The 15,160-nt window shown below is 36.1% G+C and overlaps 1 protein-coding gene across 22 annotated transcripts in view; it reads left to right on the forward strand.

The window, feature by feature from the left end:
• The window catches only part of ZMYM4 (zinc finger MYM-type containing 4), a 168,079-nt gene that overhangs the window by 110,461 nt on the left and 42,458 nt on the right, over positions 1-15,160 (forward strand). For 18 of the 22 annotated variants that reach the window (XM_042245276.2, XM_042245266.2, XM_042245271.2 and 15 more), the window contains 11 exons: positions 216-366; positions 846-961; positions 1,406-1,681; positions 1,851-2,001; positions 2,779-2,951; positions 3,662-3,812; positions 4,366-4,506; positions 4,845-4,882; positions 5,933-6,077; positions 10,139-10,257; positions 10,955-11,126. In XM_042245276.2, the coding sequence (XP_042101210.1) occupies positions 216-366; positions 846-961; positions 1,406-1,681; positions 1,851-2,001; positions 2,779-2,951; positions 3,662-3,812; positions 4,366-4,506; positions 4,845-4,882; positions 5,933-6,077; positions 10,139-10,257; positions 10,955-11,126 (1,633 nt within the window). The remainder of the gene's footprint in view (positions 1-215; positions 367-845; positions 962-1,405; positions 1,682-1,850; positions 2,002-2,778; positions 2,952-3,661; positions 3,813-4,365; positions 4,507-4,844; positions 4,883-5,932; positions 6,078-10,138; positions 10,258-10,954; positions 11,127-15,160) is intronic. The other 4 variants (XM_042245267.2, XM_042245273.2, XM_060418514.1 and 1 more) reach the window with 1 other exon arrangement.

Below are 15,160 nucleotides of genomic sequence, written 5' to 3' on the forward strand. Positions count from 1 at the left end.
TATGTACTGCTTATTTAATACACAAATACAAAACATCAGAAGTGTGTGTTACTGAGTGATTTTCTAAAATTTATTTCTTACTGAGGATTGTAATCATAAAAGTTTGGAAGCCACTAATTTAAAATATTTCAACAGTGTTAAGTATAAACATTTCAAAGAATTATGCTTTCACTTGTAATTTGGTAAAAATGAATGTTATTTTATTCTCTTAATAGAAATCAGCCAAAATTACACCATGTGCGCTTTGCAAATCATTGAGATCCTCGGCAGAAATGATTGAAAATACCAATAGCTTGGGAAAGACAGAGCTTTTCTGTTCTGTTAATTGCTTATCTGCTTACAGAGTTAAAATGGTTACTTCTGCAGGTAATAGTGGTTTCATAAACTTTATAAATATAATAGTTGAAAAAATTATGATTATTGCTTTGTTTTTATAGTACAGACTTTTGTCCATATTTAATTGGTTTTAATGCAAACTAAAATATTTCAGATCTGTGTTGTAAAATATCACCTATTATCTTGATTGCATACTTGCTTGCCTATTTGTACATCTTCCTTACCAGAAGAATTTAGGGCTTTTTAAATGTACTTATTCACACCTGATTTATTTCAAGATTTGTTATTTTTTAGTTTTAGGGTGTAGACTGTGACAACTTTAAATTATGTGAAATATTTTTAACATTGTTAGTTTTTGTCTACATGTGAGGTAACTAAGTTTAATTTTAGTTCCTGCAACATGACTTGGCCCTTGAATTTTCATGTATTGTATGATACTTATTTACTTTCTCATACATTTGTATACATTTGTATGTATTACTCATTAGCTTTTATTTTGATTTGCTAAGGTGTACAAGTTCAGTGTAACAGTTGTAAAACCTCAGCAATCCCTCAGTATCACCTAGCCATGTCAGATGGAAGTATACGCAACTTCTGCAGCTACAGTTGTGTGGTAGCTTTCCAGGTATGGCTTCAGGACTCTTCCTTTTCTCCAGCCAGTTAGTAGCCTATAATAGTGAAGTAAACTTATTAGGTGTTTGCTAACTGCCTGGATTGCCTACATTTCTGTCTCAGTTTTAGTAAATAAACTAGGGTTCTTTGGTCCACTCTCTATTTGGACGCATGTTATTTAATTGCTTCCTGTGAAATTAAATGATACTGTTATTACCTAGATTATCTATTGGGAGGATATTATCTTTAAAGATTATGATTAGTTAAATTATTTTATTTTTTGGATGTAAATAACACTCCCCCCATTCAGTTATAAGCTACTGAAAGGCAGGGATTTTTGCCTGTTCACAAAATATATATTAGGTGCCTAGAACCGTGCTTGATATAGGTAGGTACTCAGTGACCTCTTACTTGAAAAAGTAAGTAGATTGATCTTTTTATTTGTTTCTTCTTTCAGAATTTGTTCAACAAACCAGCAGGAATGAATTCTTCAGTAGTGCCCTTGTCTCAGGGCCAAGTAATTGTAAGCATCCCTACAGGTTCAACAGTGTCAGCAGGAGGGGGTAACACCTCTGCTGTTTCTCCCACTTCCATCAGCAGCTCTGCTGCAGCTGGTCTCCAGCGTCTTGCTGCCCAATCCCAACATGTGGGGTTTGCACGAAGTGTTGTAAAACTCAAGTGTCAGCACTGTAACCGTCTTTTTGCCACAAAACCAGAACTTCTTGACTATAAGGTAAAGTATAGGAACATGATAGAGAGTTTGGGTATAAAATGATCTATTTGTAAACTTACTTCTGGCTTGTCACCTTTCAAAATTACACTATTTGCTTGAAAGTAAGAGAAAGATTTCCCCAAGATAAAAGCCAAATGTTTAATTAGTACTTAATCTTATTTCTTTCCAGGGTAAAATGTTTCAGTTCTGTGGCAAAAATTGTTCTGATGAATATAAGAAAATAAATAATGTAATGGCAATGTGTGAATATTGTAAAATTGAGAAAATTGTAAAGGAGACTGTGCGATTCTCAGGTGCTGACAAGTCATTCTGTAGTGAAGGTAAAGATAGAAGCTTATCTTCCCTACCGAGCATGTTGGTTGTTTCAAAAGTAGTTGCTAATTTAAGCTGTCACTGTGTAACTTTTATCTATTTCATCATTTGTGTGTAACACCAAAACCTTTTGTTTTGTTTATACTTGTTCACTCTTTTCTGGTATAATCCTTCATATTGTAAAGATGTTAAAATGAAGGAAAAGATCCCCAAAGTATATAGCAAAAGATGATGGTGATGGGAAAAACGTTTAATGTTATTAGATTGATGAGGATCTTTTAGTTCTTATATTTATTTCTGAAGGGAACTTCTTAAATTTTTGTAGCATCCTAAGATGATACTTTTTTTTTAAACATCCATTATATTTCTGAATATGCAGATCAGTGTGTCTTCCTTATTTAGATGACTGTAAGTTTAGAATGTTTGGTTTTACTCTAAAACCATGCAGAATTAACCTCCTAGTCTAGTGACTTTCAAACCTCTTGACCACATGCAGAAAACATACATTTTACATTGTGACCCAGTGTATGATCACATACCCAAAGAAAACAAGTTTTATGAAACAAAACTGACTTTTATTATATATGATGGACTGTAATATTTGCTCTGCTGTCTTATTTTGTATAAAAAGAGAAAATGGTAGCATCAATCCTCTAAATTGATTTCTTGATCTACTAATTGGTGAGAACCCAACTGTGCAAACTTTATCATAGGGCATTTAAATTAAAGATGTAAATACTTATTATTCTCTCTAATGTTAATTTTACCTTCTCTGATTTTTTTAGGTTGCAAATTGCTTTATAAACATGACTTGGCAAAACGCTGGGGAAATCACTGTAAAATGTGCAGTTATTGTTTACAGACATCTCCCAAATTGGTACAGAATAATTTAGGGGGGAAAGTAGAAGAGTTTTGTTGTGAAGAATGCATGTCCAAATATACAGTTTTGCTCTGTCAGGTAAATATGATTCACGTTCCTGGATTTTTCAAGTTAGGGCACATTTTTCCCTTCTTTTTTTCTTTCAAATTGTATAAAGGGCAATTAATGATTTTCAGTGTTAAGTGTAATATAGGATTTAAAAAGACTTTAATGTCGCTGAAGTTACCTTGCTTTTGTTTTTTAATTTCCTTGTAGAAGACATATGTCTTAAAACATTAAAATATTTAAAATTATAATTATTCACTTATTCTTTAAAATAGTCTTCTGACAGGTTTAAGGAAGATGAGACTATTTCCATATCGCTTTTTTAAAATTGCTGTTTTTGGCATCTTTATAATGTGACTTTTTAATGTATAAGATTGTTGACAGATAAATAATTTCCAATTTCAGAATCATTAACCTTCATTTAAAAAAAAGATGAATTATAGTATTAAAGTATTAGGTGTGCAATATAGTGATTAATAATTTGGAAATGTTATACTTCACTTATAAAATATTGACTATATTCCCTGTGTTGTACCATATCTTTATAGCTTATTTTCCGCATAGTAGTTTGTACCTCTTAGTCCCCTACTGTATATTGCCCCTCCCTCCAGGATAGTTAACCTTCCTTTTAGTGATCTAAATTCTAAGCAGATTTCCTCACTCGTTACCTGGGACCTTTTATTTCATCAGACCATAGATAATTTGTTTCTTACTTCTTTACTGTCTTCTGTTTCTTTTTTCAGATGGCAAAATGTGATGGTTGTAAGCGACAGGGTAAGCTCAGTGAGTCCTTGAAATGGCGGGGAGAAATGAAACATTTCTGTAACCTGCTTTGTATTTTGATGTTCTGTAATCAGCAAAGTATGTGTGACCCACCTTCACAGAACAATGCAGGTAAATTTAAACTTTAGTCTTAGGTCAATGCCAGGGACTAACTACTGTTCCACAGATTGAGAATTTTAAACAGTTGTAAATAATTTCATGAATTGTAGATTTCATTCTGTTCAAATCACATTAACATTTAGATCCCTTTTTGTTTAACACCTTAGATTAATACCCTAAATTCTTTCAGTTTTCTGTGAGCATATTTAGTCAAATAAACTCTGTTGGAACTTTATGGGAAAGAATGGCAGTTAACGTTTTATAATTGAAGATACAGATCTTGACTTCTTTAGAAAAGCATTTAAGATTATAACAAAGAACATAGAATCTAAACCACATAGCCTTTTTTATATACCACATGCATAGTTATGCAAGAGAAAGTATATGGAATACTTTTAAGGTTCAGTAATTTAAAAATAGAAAAAAATACAGTTAATCTTGAAATGACTCTTTAATCCATTTTACTGTAACCTAAAAGCATTGTTTAACCATCTTAAGATGTTGGTTTCTATGTATGTTCATATAAATTACATGAGGTTTTCTTATTTTTGTTTATTTTAATCAGCAAGTATTTCCATGGTGCCAGCTGCTTCAGCAGGGCCCCCGTCTCTAAGAAAAGATTCAACTCCAGTTATAGCTAATGTAGTATCATTAGCAAGTGCTCCTGCTGCTCAGCCCACAGTGAATTCTAACAGTGTCTTACAAGGTATGACTTGATTTGACAGCAGTTATTTAGCCTTTTTGAGGTTGACGACAGTGGTCCTCTCCTCTACCTTTTTTCTATCTATAATAATTTTCATGTGTTTGTCACGTTCATATTAGGAACGGTGGTTCTGTATGTGCTACTGTGGCATTAAACAGTGTTCTTGTAACAGTTTCCAAATCTTTTTTTCTTGTATAATACTTTAGATTCTACCCTTCCCCTGTATAAAATAAAATACATATTTTTATTATGAAACTTTGTGTTTATTTTCTAAAACATCAGCTTTTAATGCTAGTGTTTAAATAATAAGATCCTAAATTTTATATTTTTATTTATATCAGGTGCAGTTCCAACAGTAACAGCAAAAATCATTGGGGATGTAAGTTTTATTATTTTTACTGTTATTGCCACTGTCTTTTCCATCTTACGCAGAATGAATATGTCTAAGCTGGTTTGCCCTCATTTATTGTTTATTTATTATATAAAATAAATTTCATGAGTTCATTTAATCTTGTTCAGGAACAGGATTTCCTGGTTATTTAACTAGGTCTTTTATGCACTTCAGTTTTTTGGACTGCTTTATGTAGTTACTGAAAATTTTTGTTATAATTGTATAGAATTACATTTTATAGCACTCAGACATACAAGGATTTGGGGCATTTTGTAATGTAGTCAGATTGTAGATGAAGTATTTGTAGAAAGTAGTTTGTTTCCCATTCAGTGCAGATTATGCCATAAATAAGCATTCTTTTATTTTTTAAAGCTAAATATTTTTGTCTCTTAAAAGGACAAAATCAATGAGAAAATTAACGTAGGACTAGAACAGTGGCATTTCTAAAGTATTTCCTAGTCTCTGGGACAATTTTCATATCATCTTTTCTCAAGTTACTTCCAGGATCATGAGTGATGTTATTATTTCTAGTTACCTTGAAACTGGTTCTTCTAAGATTTAACTCAGTCAAGAAAAAACAGTTCTGATTTTAAGCTCAACCATCATTGTTACTGATCAACAATATTTCATAAAATGCAAATGGTATTTTTCTTGGTTAACAGAACTGGTAATTAGATACATTCAGAGTCAATATGTAGTTATCAGGGTATTTCTTTGTTGCTGTTAATATTTCAGGAATTTTGTATTTCTTACATATTTAATTGAATATTTATATTCTGTGTCTTCAATGTGATTCCAGTATAGCATTTCTTTTGAAATTGTAATGCTTTGAATTATAACATTATAGAGTGAAGTGTTAGTCGCTCAGTTGTGTCTGACTCTGTGCAACCCCGTGGACTAGGGCTCACCAGGCTCTTCTGTCCATAGGATTCTCCAGGCAAGAATACTGGAGTGGGTTGCTATTTCCTTCTCCAATAATATTATACAGTATTTCTCATAATTAGTAAGCTTTTCATTTCTGATGTATTTTTTTACTAGGCAAGTACACAAACAGATGTCCTGAAACTGCCACCTTCCCAGCCTCCAAGACTTTTGAAAAATAAAGCTTTATTGTGCAAACCCATCACACAGACCAAGGCCACCTCTTGCAAACCACATACACAAAACAAAGAATGCCAGACAGGTATGTTCCTTGTGTTTTCTTTGTTTAATTTTTGCTAAAGGAAGGAAATGTGGTATGTGCTTGCATTAATTAAGTGGCTTTTATTTCATACATGATGTATTTCATTGTTCATATACATTGCACAATTGAATCCTTACAGTATCCCTGTGGGTTAGGTGTTTTCATTAACTTAATTACTTATGGCAAAGAAAAGGTAGTTGATAATACCATGCCATGAATGCTTCATTTGATTTCCTTATTCATGACAGTGATATATTATGGGAAATATATCCAAATTCCATAGCTTTTGGAATTATATATACAGGGTCTTAGTTAAGAGGAACTATTATTTTCCAGACCACCCTTAGGTTTGGACTTTTCCACACTCTGTTTCAAATAAAGTGAGTTCTTTTGGGAAGAGCTTTAGGGCTTTCTTTTGTTATAAACTGCCTCTTCCCTCTTTGAGCTACTGCTTTTCTGGATTGTAGACACAGTGTGAGCTGATCTTCTTAGCTTCCCTCTGCTAGCATGGAATCTCTGCCCTACAAGTGAACTGGGATGAAGGTAGTTCGGACCCCGGCTTTGATAGCCTTGCTATTCCTGTAGTTGTTGATGTTCAGTTCCTCAGTCATGTCTGACCCTTTGCACCCCCATGGACTGCAGCACACCAGGCTTCCCTGTCCTTCACCATCTCCTGGAGTTTGCTCAAACTCATGTCCATTGAGTCGGTGATGACATCCAACTATCTTGTCCTGGGTTGTCCCCTTCTCCTCCTGCCTTCAATCTTTCCCAGCATCAGAGTCTTTTCCAATGAGTCAGTTCTTCACATCAGGTGGCCAAAGTATTGGCGCTTCAGCATCAGTCCTTCCAGTGAATATTCAGGATTGATTTCCTTCAGGATTGACTGGGTGGATCTCTTTGCATTCTGAGGGACTCTCAAGAGTTTTCTCCAACACTGCAGTTCAAAAGCATCAGTTCTTCAGCACTGAGCCTTTTTTTTGGTCCACTTCTCACGTCCGTTTGTGACTACTGGAAAAACCATAGCTTTGACTCTATGGACATTTGTCGGCAAAGTAATGTCACTGCATTTGAATATGCTGTCTAGGTTTGTCATAGCTTTTCTCCCAAGGAGCAAGCATCTTTTAATTTTAATGACTGCAGTCACCGTCCACAGTGATTGTGGAGCCCAGGAAAATAAAATCTGTCACTGTTTCCATTGTTTCTGCATCTGTTTGCCATGAAGTGATGGGACCGGATGCCAGGATCTTAGTTTTTTGAATGTTGAGTTTTAATTCCTGTAGTAGGTTTTCTCTTTATGGGTGGTAGTGATACTCACTGGGAAATTAACTTTTCTGTCCTGGAGTTTGAGGGAATAAGAAATAATTGTGGCCTGCCCTTCCTGGTGAGATATAGTAACCTTGAATTGGGAGCTGAAGGAAGAGGAGCCCATTCTTGTTGGTGACATCCATTCCAGAGTGGAGTTTCTGTCACATTGAGCCGGGTGAGGCAGGGATGTGGAGCAGGTGGTAGATCAAATGTCATAGACTCCTACTGTTCTTACTGTATTTAGTAGATTTTCTTAAACATTTCTCCATTTGATGTGTACCCTTTGGACAATTTCGAAAGAATTTAAATGGTTATTTTTTAGATTTTCACCAGCTTTGCTTGTTTCCCTAAGGAATGGATTTCTGAAGCTCCTCATGCTGCCATCCGAAAATCGCAGGATTTTTAAAATAGAAAGGAATCTTAGATTCTTAGATTTGGAAGGTTATCCTCTAGGCCAGTACTTCTCAAACATGAATATGCATATGAATTACTTGGGAATGTTGCTCTGTAGATTATGATTTAGTGGAGCTGAGGTTCCGCATCTTTTAAGTTCCTGAGTAATGTCAGTGCTGCTGGTTCATGAACCATGTTGTATAGCAAGGCTATAGATAAGATAGTCCTGTATTTTTATTGTGTGGCTTTTAAAAAACTTATTTTTAATATTTTTTTGCAGTAGGTCCTTGTTGGATATTTATTTTAAATATAGCAGTGTGTACACGTCAATCCCAAAATAGTGACCTAGTTTAGCAGCATGTAGCTTGGTTACTGTGTGATAAATAGAAGGGGAAAAGGTGGAAGTAGTGACAGATCTTCCTTTTCTTGGGCTCCAAAATCACTGCGGATGGTGACTGCAGCCATGAAATCAGAAGATGATTGCTTCTTGGCAGGAAAGAGATGATAAGCCTAGACAGTGTGGTGAAAAGCAGAGACATTACTCTGCCAACAAAGGTCCATATAATCAAGGCTCTGGTATTCCCCGTGGTCACATATGGTTGTGAGAGCTGGACCATAAAGAAGGCAGAACACCAAAGAGTTGTTGCCTTCGAACTATGGTGCAGGAGAAGACTCCTGAAAGTCCCTTGGAGAGCAAGGAGATCAAACCAGTCAATCTTAAAGGAGATCAACCCTGAGTATTCACTGGAAGGAGTGATGCTAAAGCTGAAGCTTCAGTATTTTGGTCATGTGATGCGAACAGACGACTCATTGGAAAAGTCCCCAGTGCTGGGAAAGATCGAGGGCAGAAGGAGAAGAGGGCATCAGAGGATGAGATGGAAGGAGAGGAGGGCATCAGAGGATGAGTTGGCTGGTCGGCATCCCCGATGCAGTTGGCATGAACTTGGGCAAACTCCAGGAGATGGTGAGGGACAAGGAGGCTTGGTGTGCTACAATCCATGGGGTTGCAAAGAGTTGGACGCAACTGGGTGACTGAACAACAGCAGCGTGGTTATCAGACATCTCTAATCATAACTTTTTTTATGTCCACTGTACCATGGTAAAATTGATCCCATATTATTCCCCACTTCTAACCCTAGCCAAATTGTCAACTTTTCAGTTCCCCTTTTCTCTTATAGTAATGATTTTACAGTTATCTAGCATGTTTCTGGCCTACAGAAAAGACTGTAGATGGTTGTTAAATAATTGAATGACTCCTACCTCCATCCTACCCATTTTTTCCTTACTCATGTATAAGTTAGTTTCCAAGTTCTGTTTAATTTTTTAATATCTTAGACCTTCTGCTGTGAATGAAGTGAAAGTGAAAGTGAAGTTGCTCAGTCGTGTCCGACTCTTTGCAACCCCATGGACTGTAGCATATCAGGCTTCTCCATCCATGGGGTTTTCCAGGCAAGAGTACTGGAGTGGGTTGCCATTTCCTTCTCCAGGGGATCTTCCCGACCCAGGGATTGAACCAAGGTCTCCCACATTGTAGGCAGACGCTTTACCCTCTGAGCCACCAGGGAAGCCTGCTGTGAATACTTAAGTCTTTTTCTACAGCTGTCATAACAACCCTAGTTCAGGCCCTTATTGTCTTAGCTCTATTTATTGTAATTGCTTTGTATACTTTATATTCCATGCAAAGATGGCAGCAAAATTAATCTTTTAAAATGCAATTTTTATACCATTACTTTATGCTAAACAATTTGTAGTACTTCCCACTGTTTACTAGAAATGATTTTAAATGTATTAAAGCCTTATAAAAAGGGCCCTTCTGTATATTCTGTCTGCTCTTTAACATTCACTACTATTCATGTTAAGTTTTCTATACCTCCCTTCTAAGATCACTGTTCCATTTATTCATCGAGATTATAGCCACCATTCATCTTATTCTTGTGTCATTGATAATTATTGTGTTGCCCACTTTTTGTTAGTGCTTTTATACTCAAGCCTTTCTTCACAATATCTCCTTTCTGTGAACTCCTAGTATCATGGGTCTGTGGGTACATGCTCAGTCACTTCAGTCGTGTCTGACTCTTTGCACCCTATGGACTGTAGCCCACCAGGCTCCTCTGTCCATGGGATTCTCCGTGCAAGAATACTGGAGTGGGTTGCCATGCCCTCCTCCTGGGGATCTTCCCTACCCAGAGATCGAACCTGCCTCCTGCATTGCAGGCAGATTCTTTACCCGCTGAGTCACCTGGGAAGCACCCTAGTATCATAGATACTTCTTTTGAAGTACGAAAAATTTTTTTTATTAAACTGTTGTTTCTAACCCTCTTTGTTTTTGTGTGGGTTTTTGCTTTTGTTTTTGTTTTTATTAGAAGACACTGCAGCTCAGCCCCAAATGATTGTGGTGCCAGTTCCAGTGCCGGTGTTCGTACCTATGCCTCTTCATCTGTATACTCAGTATGCGCCAGTCCCATTTGGAATTCCAGTTCCAGTGAGTAACCATTTAGAGGTTAGGGCTAATTTAGCGCACAGTTTTCTCAATTGAGATTCGGCAGCTCCATAGAAACTTTTCACCTGTTGGTAAAATATACCTGTCTCATGTTGGCTATCATCATATTACTTTAATTACTTGAACATGGAGTTTATAAAGGACAGCTTCTGATTGTACCCTGCCTTCTCAGATAAGATTATGGTGTTTTTAAAAATATTTTAAACACAGTAAGACCACTAACATAGAAAAAGATTGGAAATGGTGTGTGTTAGAATCTTAGATTCTAGCATGGCTGAAAAGAGGAGTACTGTGATTTCCAGGATTCTGACTTTTTATGAAAGAAAAATGTATTCATTTTTTATCAGAAAATACATGTTTTCTTGGTACTGAATTCTTACAAGAAACACTTGTGTGAAAATATTAAACAAGAAATATAATCAAAAATAAAAATGAATTGCTTAATTATTCTTTTAAAGGATTCAGAGATACTTTTTTTGAGTGTCCGAAAAGCACTTACTGAATTTTTATTTAAGAGACTGTAGTCTTATAAAAAAAATTAGCAAGGCTGTTTTAATTGTTGGCCATAAAATATCTTGGATTTGTTTATTATTTTTGTATTTAAATGATCTCACAAATAATAGTTTTGATGATAGACTTATTTCCCAAGAAACTCTTCAGTCTGTCCTTGGTCTTTCAGATGCCTGTCCCTGTGCTTATTCCATCCGTAATGGGTAACGAAGATAAAGTCACCGAGAGTATTGAGGACATTAAGGAAAAGCTTCCCTCACATCCTTTTGAAGCTGATCTCCTTGAAATGGCAGAAATGATTGCAGAAGATGAAGAGAAGGAGAAGACTCTATCTCAGGGAGGTTGGTATGATTTTAAAGGAAAGAAAAAGAAAAGCACATCTGCAGATTTTCTGGTCAGTGAAAGTGAAAGAGTAATTTTAAGTGTTAGCCAGTCAGGAAGCTTCTAAAAGCCTTTGCTGTTGTTCAGCCACTAAGTCTAAAAGCTTGTGTTTAAATACCAAGCCTGTGGGCTTGTTAAACTTGTTAACTCTGAAACTCTATGCAGTTTAGGAAAAAAATTAAGTTTTGATAAACTTTCTGGTTCTTAATGTTTCCAGAAAAGTAACATACAAATCCCTGTTTCCTGATCATATTCTGGTTTTATACTTGTTGTCAAAGCCTGTGTGGTCAGTTGTTCAGTTGCAACCCCATGGACTATATAGCCCACCAGGCTCCTCTGTCCGTGGGATTTCCCATGCAAGAATACTAGAGTGGGTTGCCGTTTGCATTTCCTTCTCCAGGGATCTTCCCAACCCAGGGACTGAACCCGGGTCTCTTGCATTGAAGGCAGTCTCCTACATTGCAGGCAGATTCTTTGGTGACTGAGCCACCAGGGCAGTCCCTGGTCCACAGATAAAAATTCCTGTTGTGTAATAGTCAGCTTGTTGGTAGAAGGTAAATAGAATATTAGGATGGAAAACCGTTTAGTTCAAAATAGCCTGTAGATAAATCCCATTTTATGAGTGTTTAATAATGATAATAACTGTAGTTAAGATTTATGTCCTTGCTGTACCTTAGGCATTGTCCTAAATGCACTTGTATACATCACCTCATTTAATCTTCACAACTACTCCATGAGGAAGGTATTGTTTACTTTAGATTCTTCTTTTGGAAAATAGGCTAGCCATAGTTATACAATCAGGAAATAATGAAACCAGAAGTTGAATCCAGGTCCGTCTCACTCCAAAGAAAGGATTTTGACTAGAACTCTCTAGTATGCCAGAATGGTTTCCAGCCTTAATTAGCACCTTCTTGATTTATGGGATTTATGGATGAAAGAAGAGATACAAACATAAGAAAAGATAGAGGAAACAGTGTTTAAGGTAGTTGAAATGTACAGGTGAATATTTGTAAAAGCAAAAAAAGCAGAGACATTACTTTGCCAACAAAGGTCCGTCTCGTCAAGGCTATGGTTTTTCCAGTAGTCATGTAGGGATGTGAGAGTTGGACTGTAAAGAAAGCTGAGCGCCGAAGAACTGATGCTTTTGAACTGTGGTGTTGGAGAAGACTCTTGAGAGTCCCTTGGACTGCAAGGAGATCCAACCAGTCCATCCTAAAGGAGATCAGTCCTGAGTGTTCATTGGAAGGACTGATGCTAGAGGCGGAAACTCCAATACTTTGGCCGTCTGACTCATTTGAAAAGACCCTGATGCTGGGAAAGATTGAAGGTGGGAGGAGAAGGGAACAGAGGATGAGATGGTTGCATGGTATCACCAACTCAATGGAGATGAGTTTGAGTAAACTCTGGGAGTTGGTGATGGACAGGGAGGCCTGGCATGCTCTGGTCCATGGAGTCGTGAAGAGTCAGAGAAAGCTAGCCACTGGGTTCTGATTTTGTATAGTACATTCTAGAGATTTTCAACAGTTTAGCATTTGAAAAAACTACTGTCAACTTTTCGGTTGTGTTGCCACTATATATTTTAAAATACATGAGATGGAGAAAAAGCTTTTTGTCATTATTCCAAAATTTCTGGTCTCATTTTGCTCTTTGGTGTATAATCTGATAGTTGTGACCCATTTATATATGGATGTTAATGTCTTAGAATATTGCTCCTGTACTTGATCTTCTAATATCTGATACTTATTTTGGAAGTTAAGGCAATTTCTAATGATAAACCTCATTTTAACTTGGCTTCTTCATTCACATTAATAGTCGGCATTTATCAGATATTTCCTCTGTACAAATATTGTGAGTTTGCCTTAACTTGCAATGGAGTCAAACATAAAAACTTTAAGCTTTAAGCCAGTTTTAATTATCATAGCATAAGTAAAATCAAATGGTCTAGAAATATAACAGGGGGAAAAATTAATTCCAACTAAAAGGATCTGGCTCATTTATCTTTGATTTCAGGGAAGAGACAGTTTTCCTTAGTTTTTAAAATAATGTGATTTTTTAATACTCTGAATCTTTAAACTTTTTATATTTATTTTTAATATATGTATTTTATTAACATTTATATGACTTACAGTGTTTCAGGTACATAGCAAGGTGATTCAGTTATACATATACAGGTATAATATTTTTGAAATTATTATCCATTATAGGTTATTACAAGATGTTGATTATAGTTTACTGTTCTATACAGTAAAACTTCTCTTGTTGCATACCTATGTTTTTAGTTACAAATCTAGCATTCTATTTATTCATTCTAAGTCAAACAAGTGGAATTAAAATGTCATAATTTTTTAGTTAGGTGAAAATTCCTAAGTTTTCTAAAATATATATATTGTACATATTATTTATGTATAAGTATACAAAAGCTTTTCTACTACACTTGAGAAAGAATGTCCAAAAAAAAACCCAGAAGAGGTGGAGAAATTGGAAAACATAAACTAAATGAAATGGGAGCACTGAATATGAAATACAAAAGGTGAAACAAACTAGATAAGAGTAAAAGAGATATCACTGTGCCAACAGAGGTCCATGTAGTCAGAGCTGTGGTTTTTCTAGTAGTCATGTGTAGATGTGAGAGCTGGACAATAAAAAAGGCTGAGCACTGAAGAATTGATGCCTTTGTACTGTGTAAAGACCCTTGAGAGTCCATTGGATTGCATGGAGATCAAACCAGTCAATCCTAAAATAAACAACTCTGAATATTCATTGGAAGGACTTGATGCTGAAGTGCCAGTGCTATGGCCACCTGATGTGAAGAGCTGACTCACTGGAAAAGACCCTGATCCTGGGAAAGACTGAAGGCAAGGGAAGGGGGCAACAGAGGATGAGATGGTTGGATGGCATCATTGACTCAATGGATGTGAGTTTGATCAAGCGCCAGGAGATGGTGAAGGCCAGGGAAGCATGGCATGCTGTAGTTCATGGGGTCACAAAAAGTTGGACACGACTGAGGAACTGAACATCAACAACAAAAGTTACAATCCAGTTCTTTTTAAACATGGCTACTCATTAGAAATATATCTGGAGCTCTGGAGGGAAAAAAGCAATACCTGTACATTTGTATTTTTCAAAAAATTCCAAGATAGTGGACATCCTTGGTGGTCCAGTGGCCAAGACTCTGTGCTTCTGATGCAGGGGGCCTGGGTTCAATCCATGGTCAGGGAATTAGATCCCACATGCCACAAGTCAAGAGTTCCCATGCCACAACTAAAGATCTTCTTGATGCAAGAGAAGATTGAAGATCTACATGCTGCAGTTAAAACCTGCTGCAGCCAGTAAATAAATATTTTAAAAATCCAAAGTGATTCTGATAAGCATCTGGATTTTCAAAAGTGTTTACAGGTTTTTCTATTAAATGGTAGTTATGATGATACAGAGTTCTGTTATTTTTCTGTTGACCAATCATGATACAGTGGTATTGAGTGAGTAATAGTTACATAATCACAATAGTGAAAGATGTTTATCAGTTTTCACAATCAATATCCAGACAAAAAATAGAACATAATTACAATTGCAAACCATAATGGGAACATGATTGACCTAACAGTATAAAATAATTACATGCAGTTTGGGGCATTGAGCAGAGTGATGTAGTAAGTGGAAATGCAAACACACACATATTTTCATCCAGCCAGCCAGTCTCTTTTTTGGTTAGTGCATTTGATCCTGTTACCATTTTCTTTATTTTGGGTTTATTTTCTGTAGATGTTTGCCTTCTCTTGTGTTCCTGTCTGGAGAAGTTCCTTTAGCATTTGTTGTAAAGCTGGTTTGATGGTGCTGAATTCTCTTTAACTTTTGCTTGTCTGGAAAGCTTTTGCTTTCTCCATCAGATCTGAAAGGAAAGTCTTACTGGATAGAGTTTCCTTGGTTGTAGGTTCTTCCCTTTTATCACTTTAAATATACCATGCCATTTCCTTCTGGCTTGTGGAGTTTTTGTTGA

This window comes from Ovis aries, chromosome 1 (genome assembly GCF_016772045.2).
Source record: "Ovis aries strain OAR_USU_Benz2616 breed Rambouillet chromosome 1, ARS-UI_Ramb_v3.0, whole genome shotgun sequence".
Classification (NCBI taxonomy): Eukaryota; Metazoa; Chordata; class Mammalia; order Artiodactyla; family Bovidae; genus Ovis; species Ovis aries.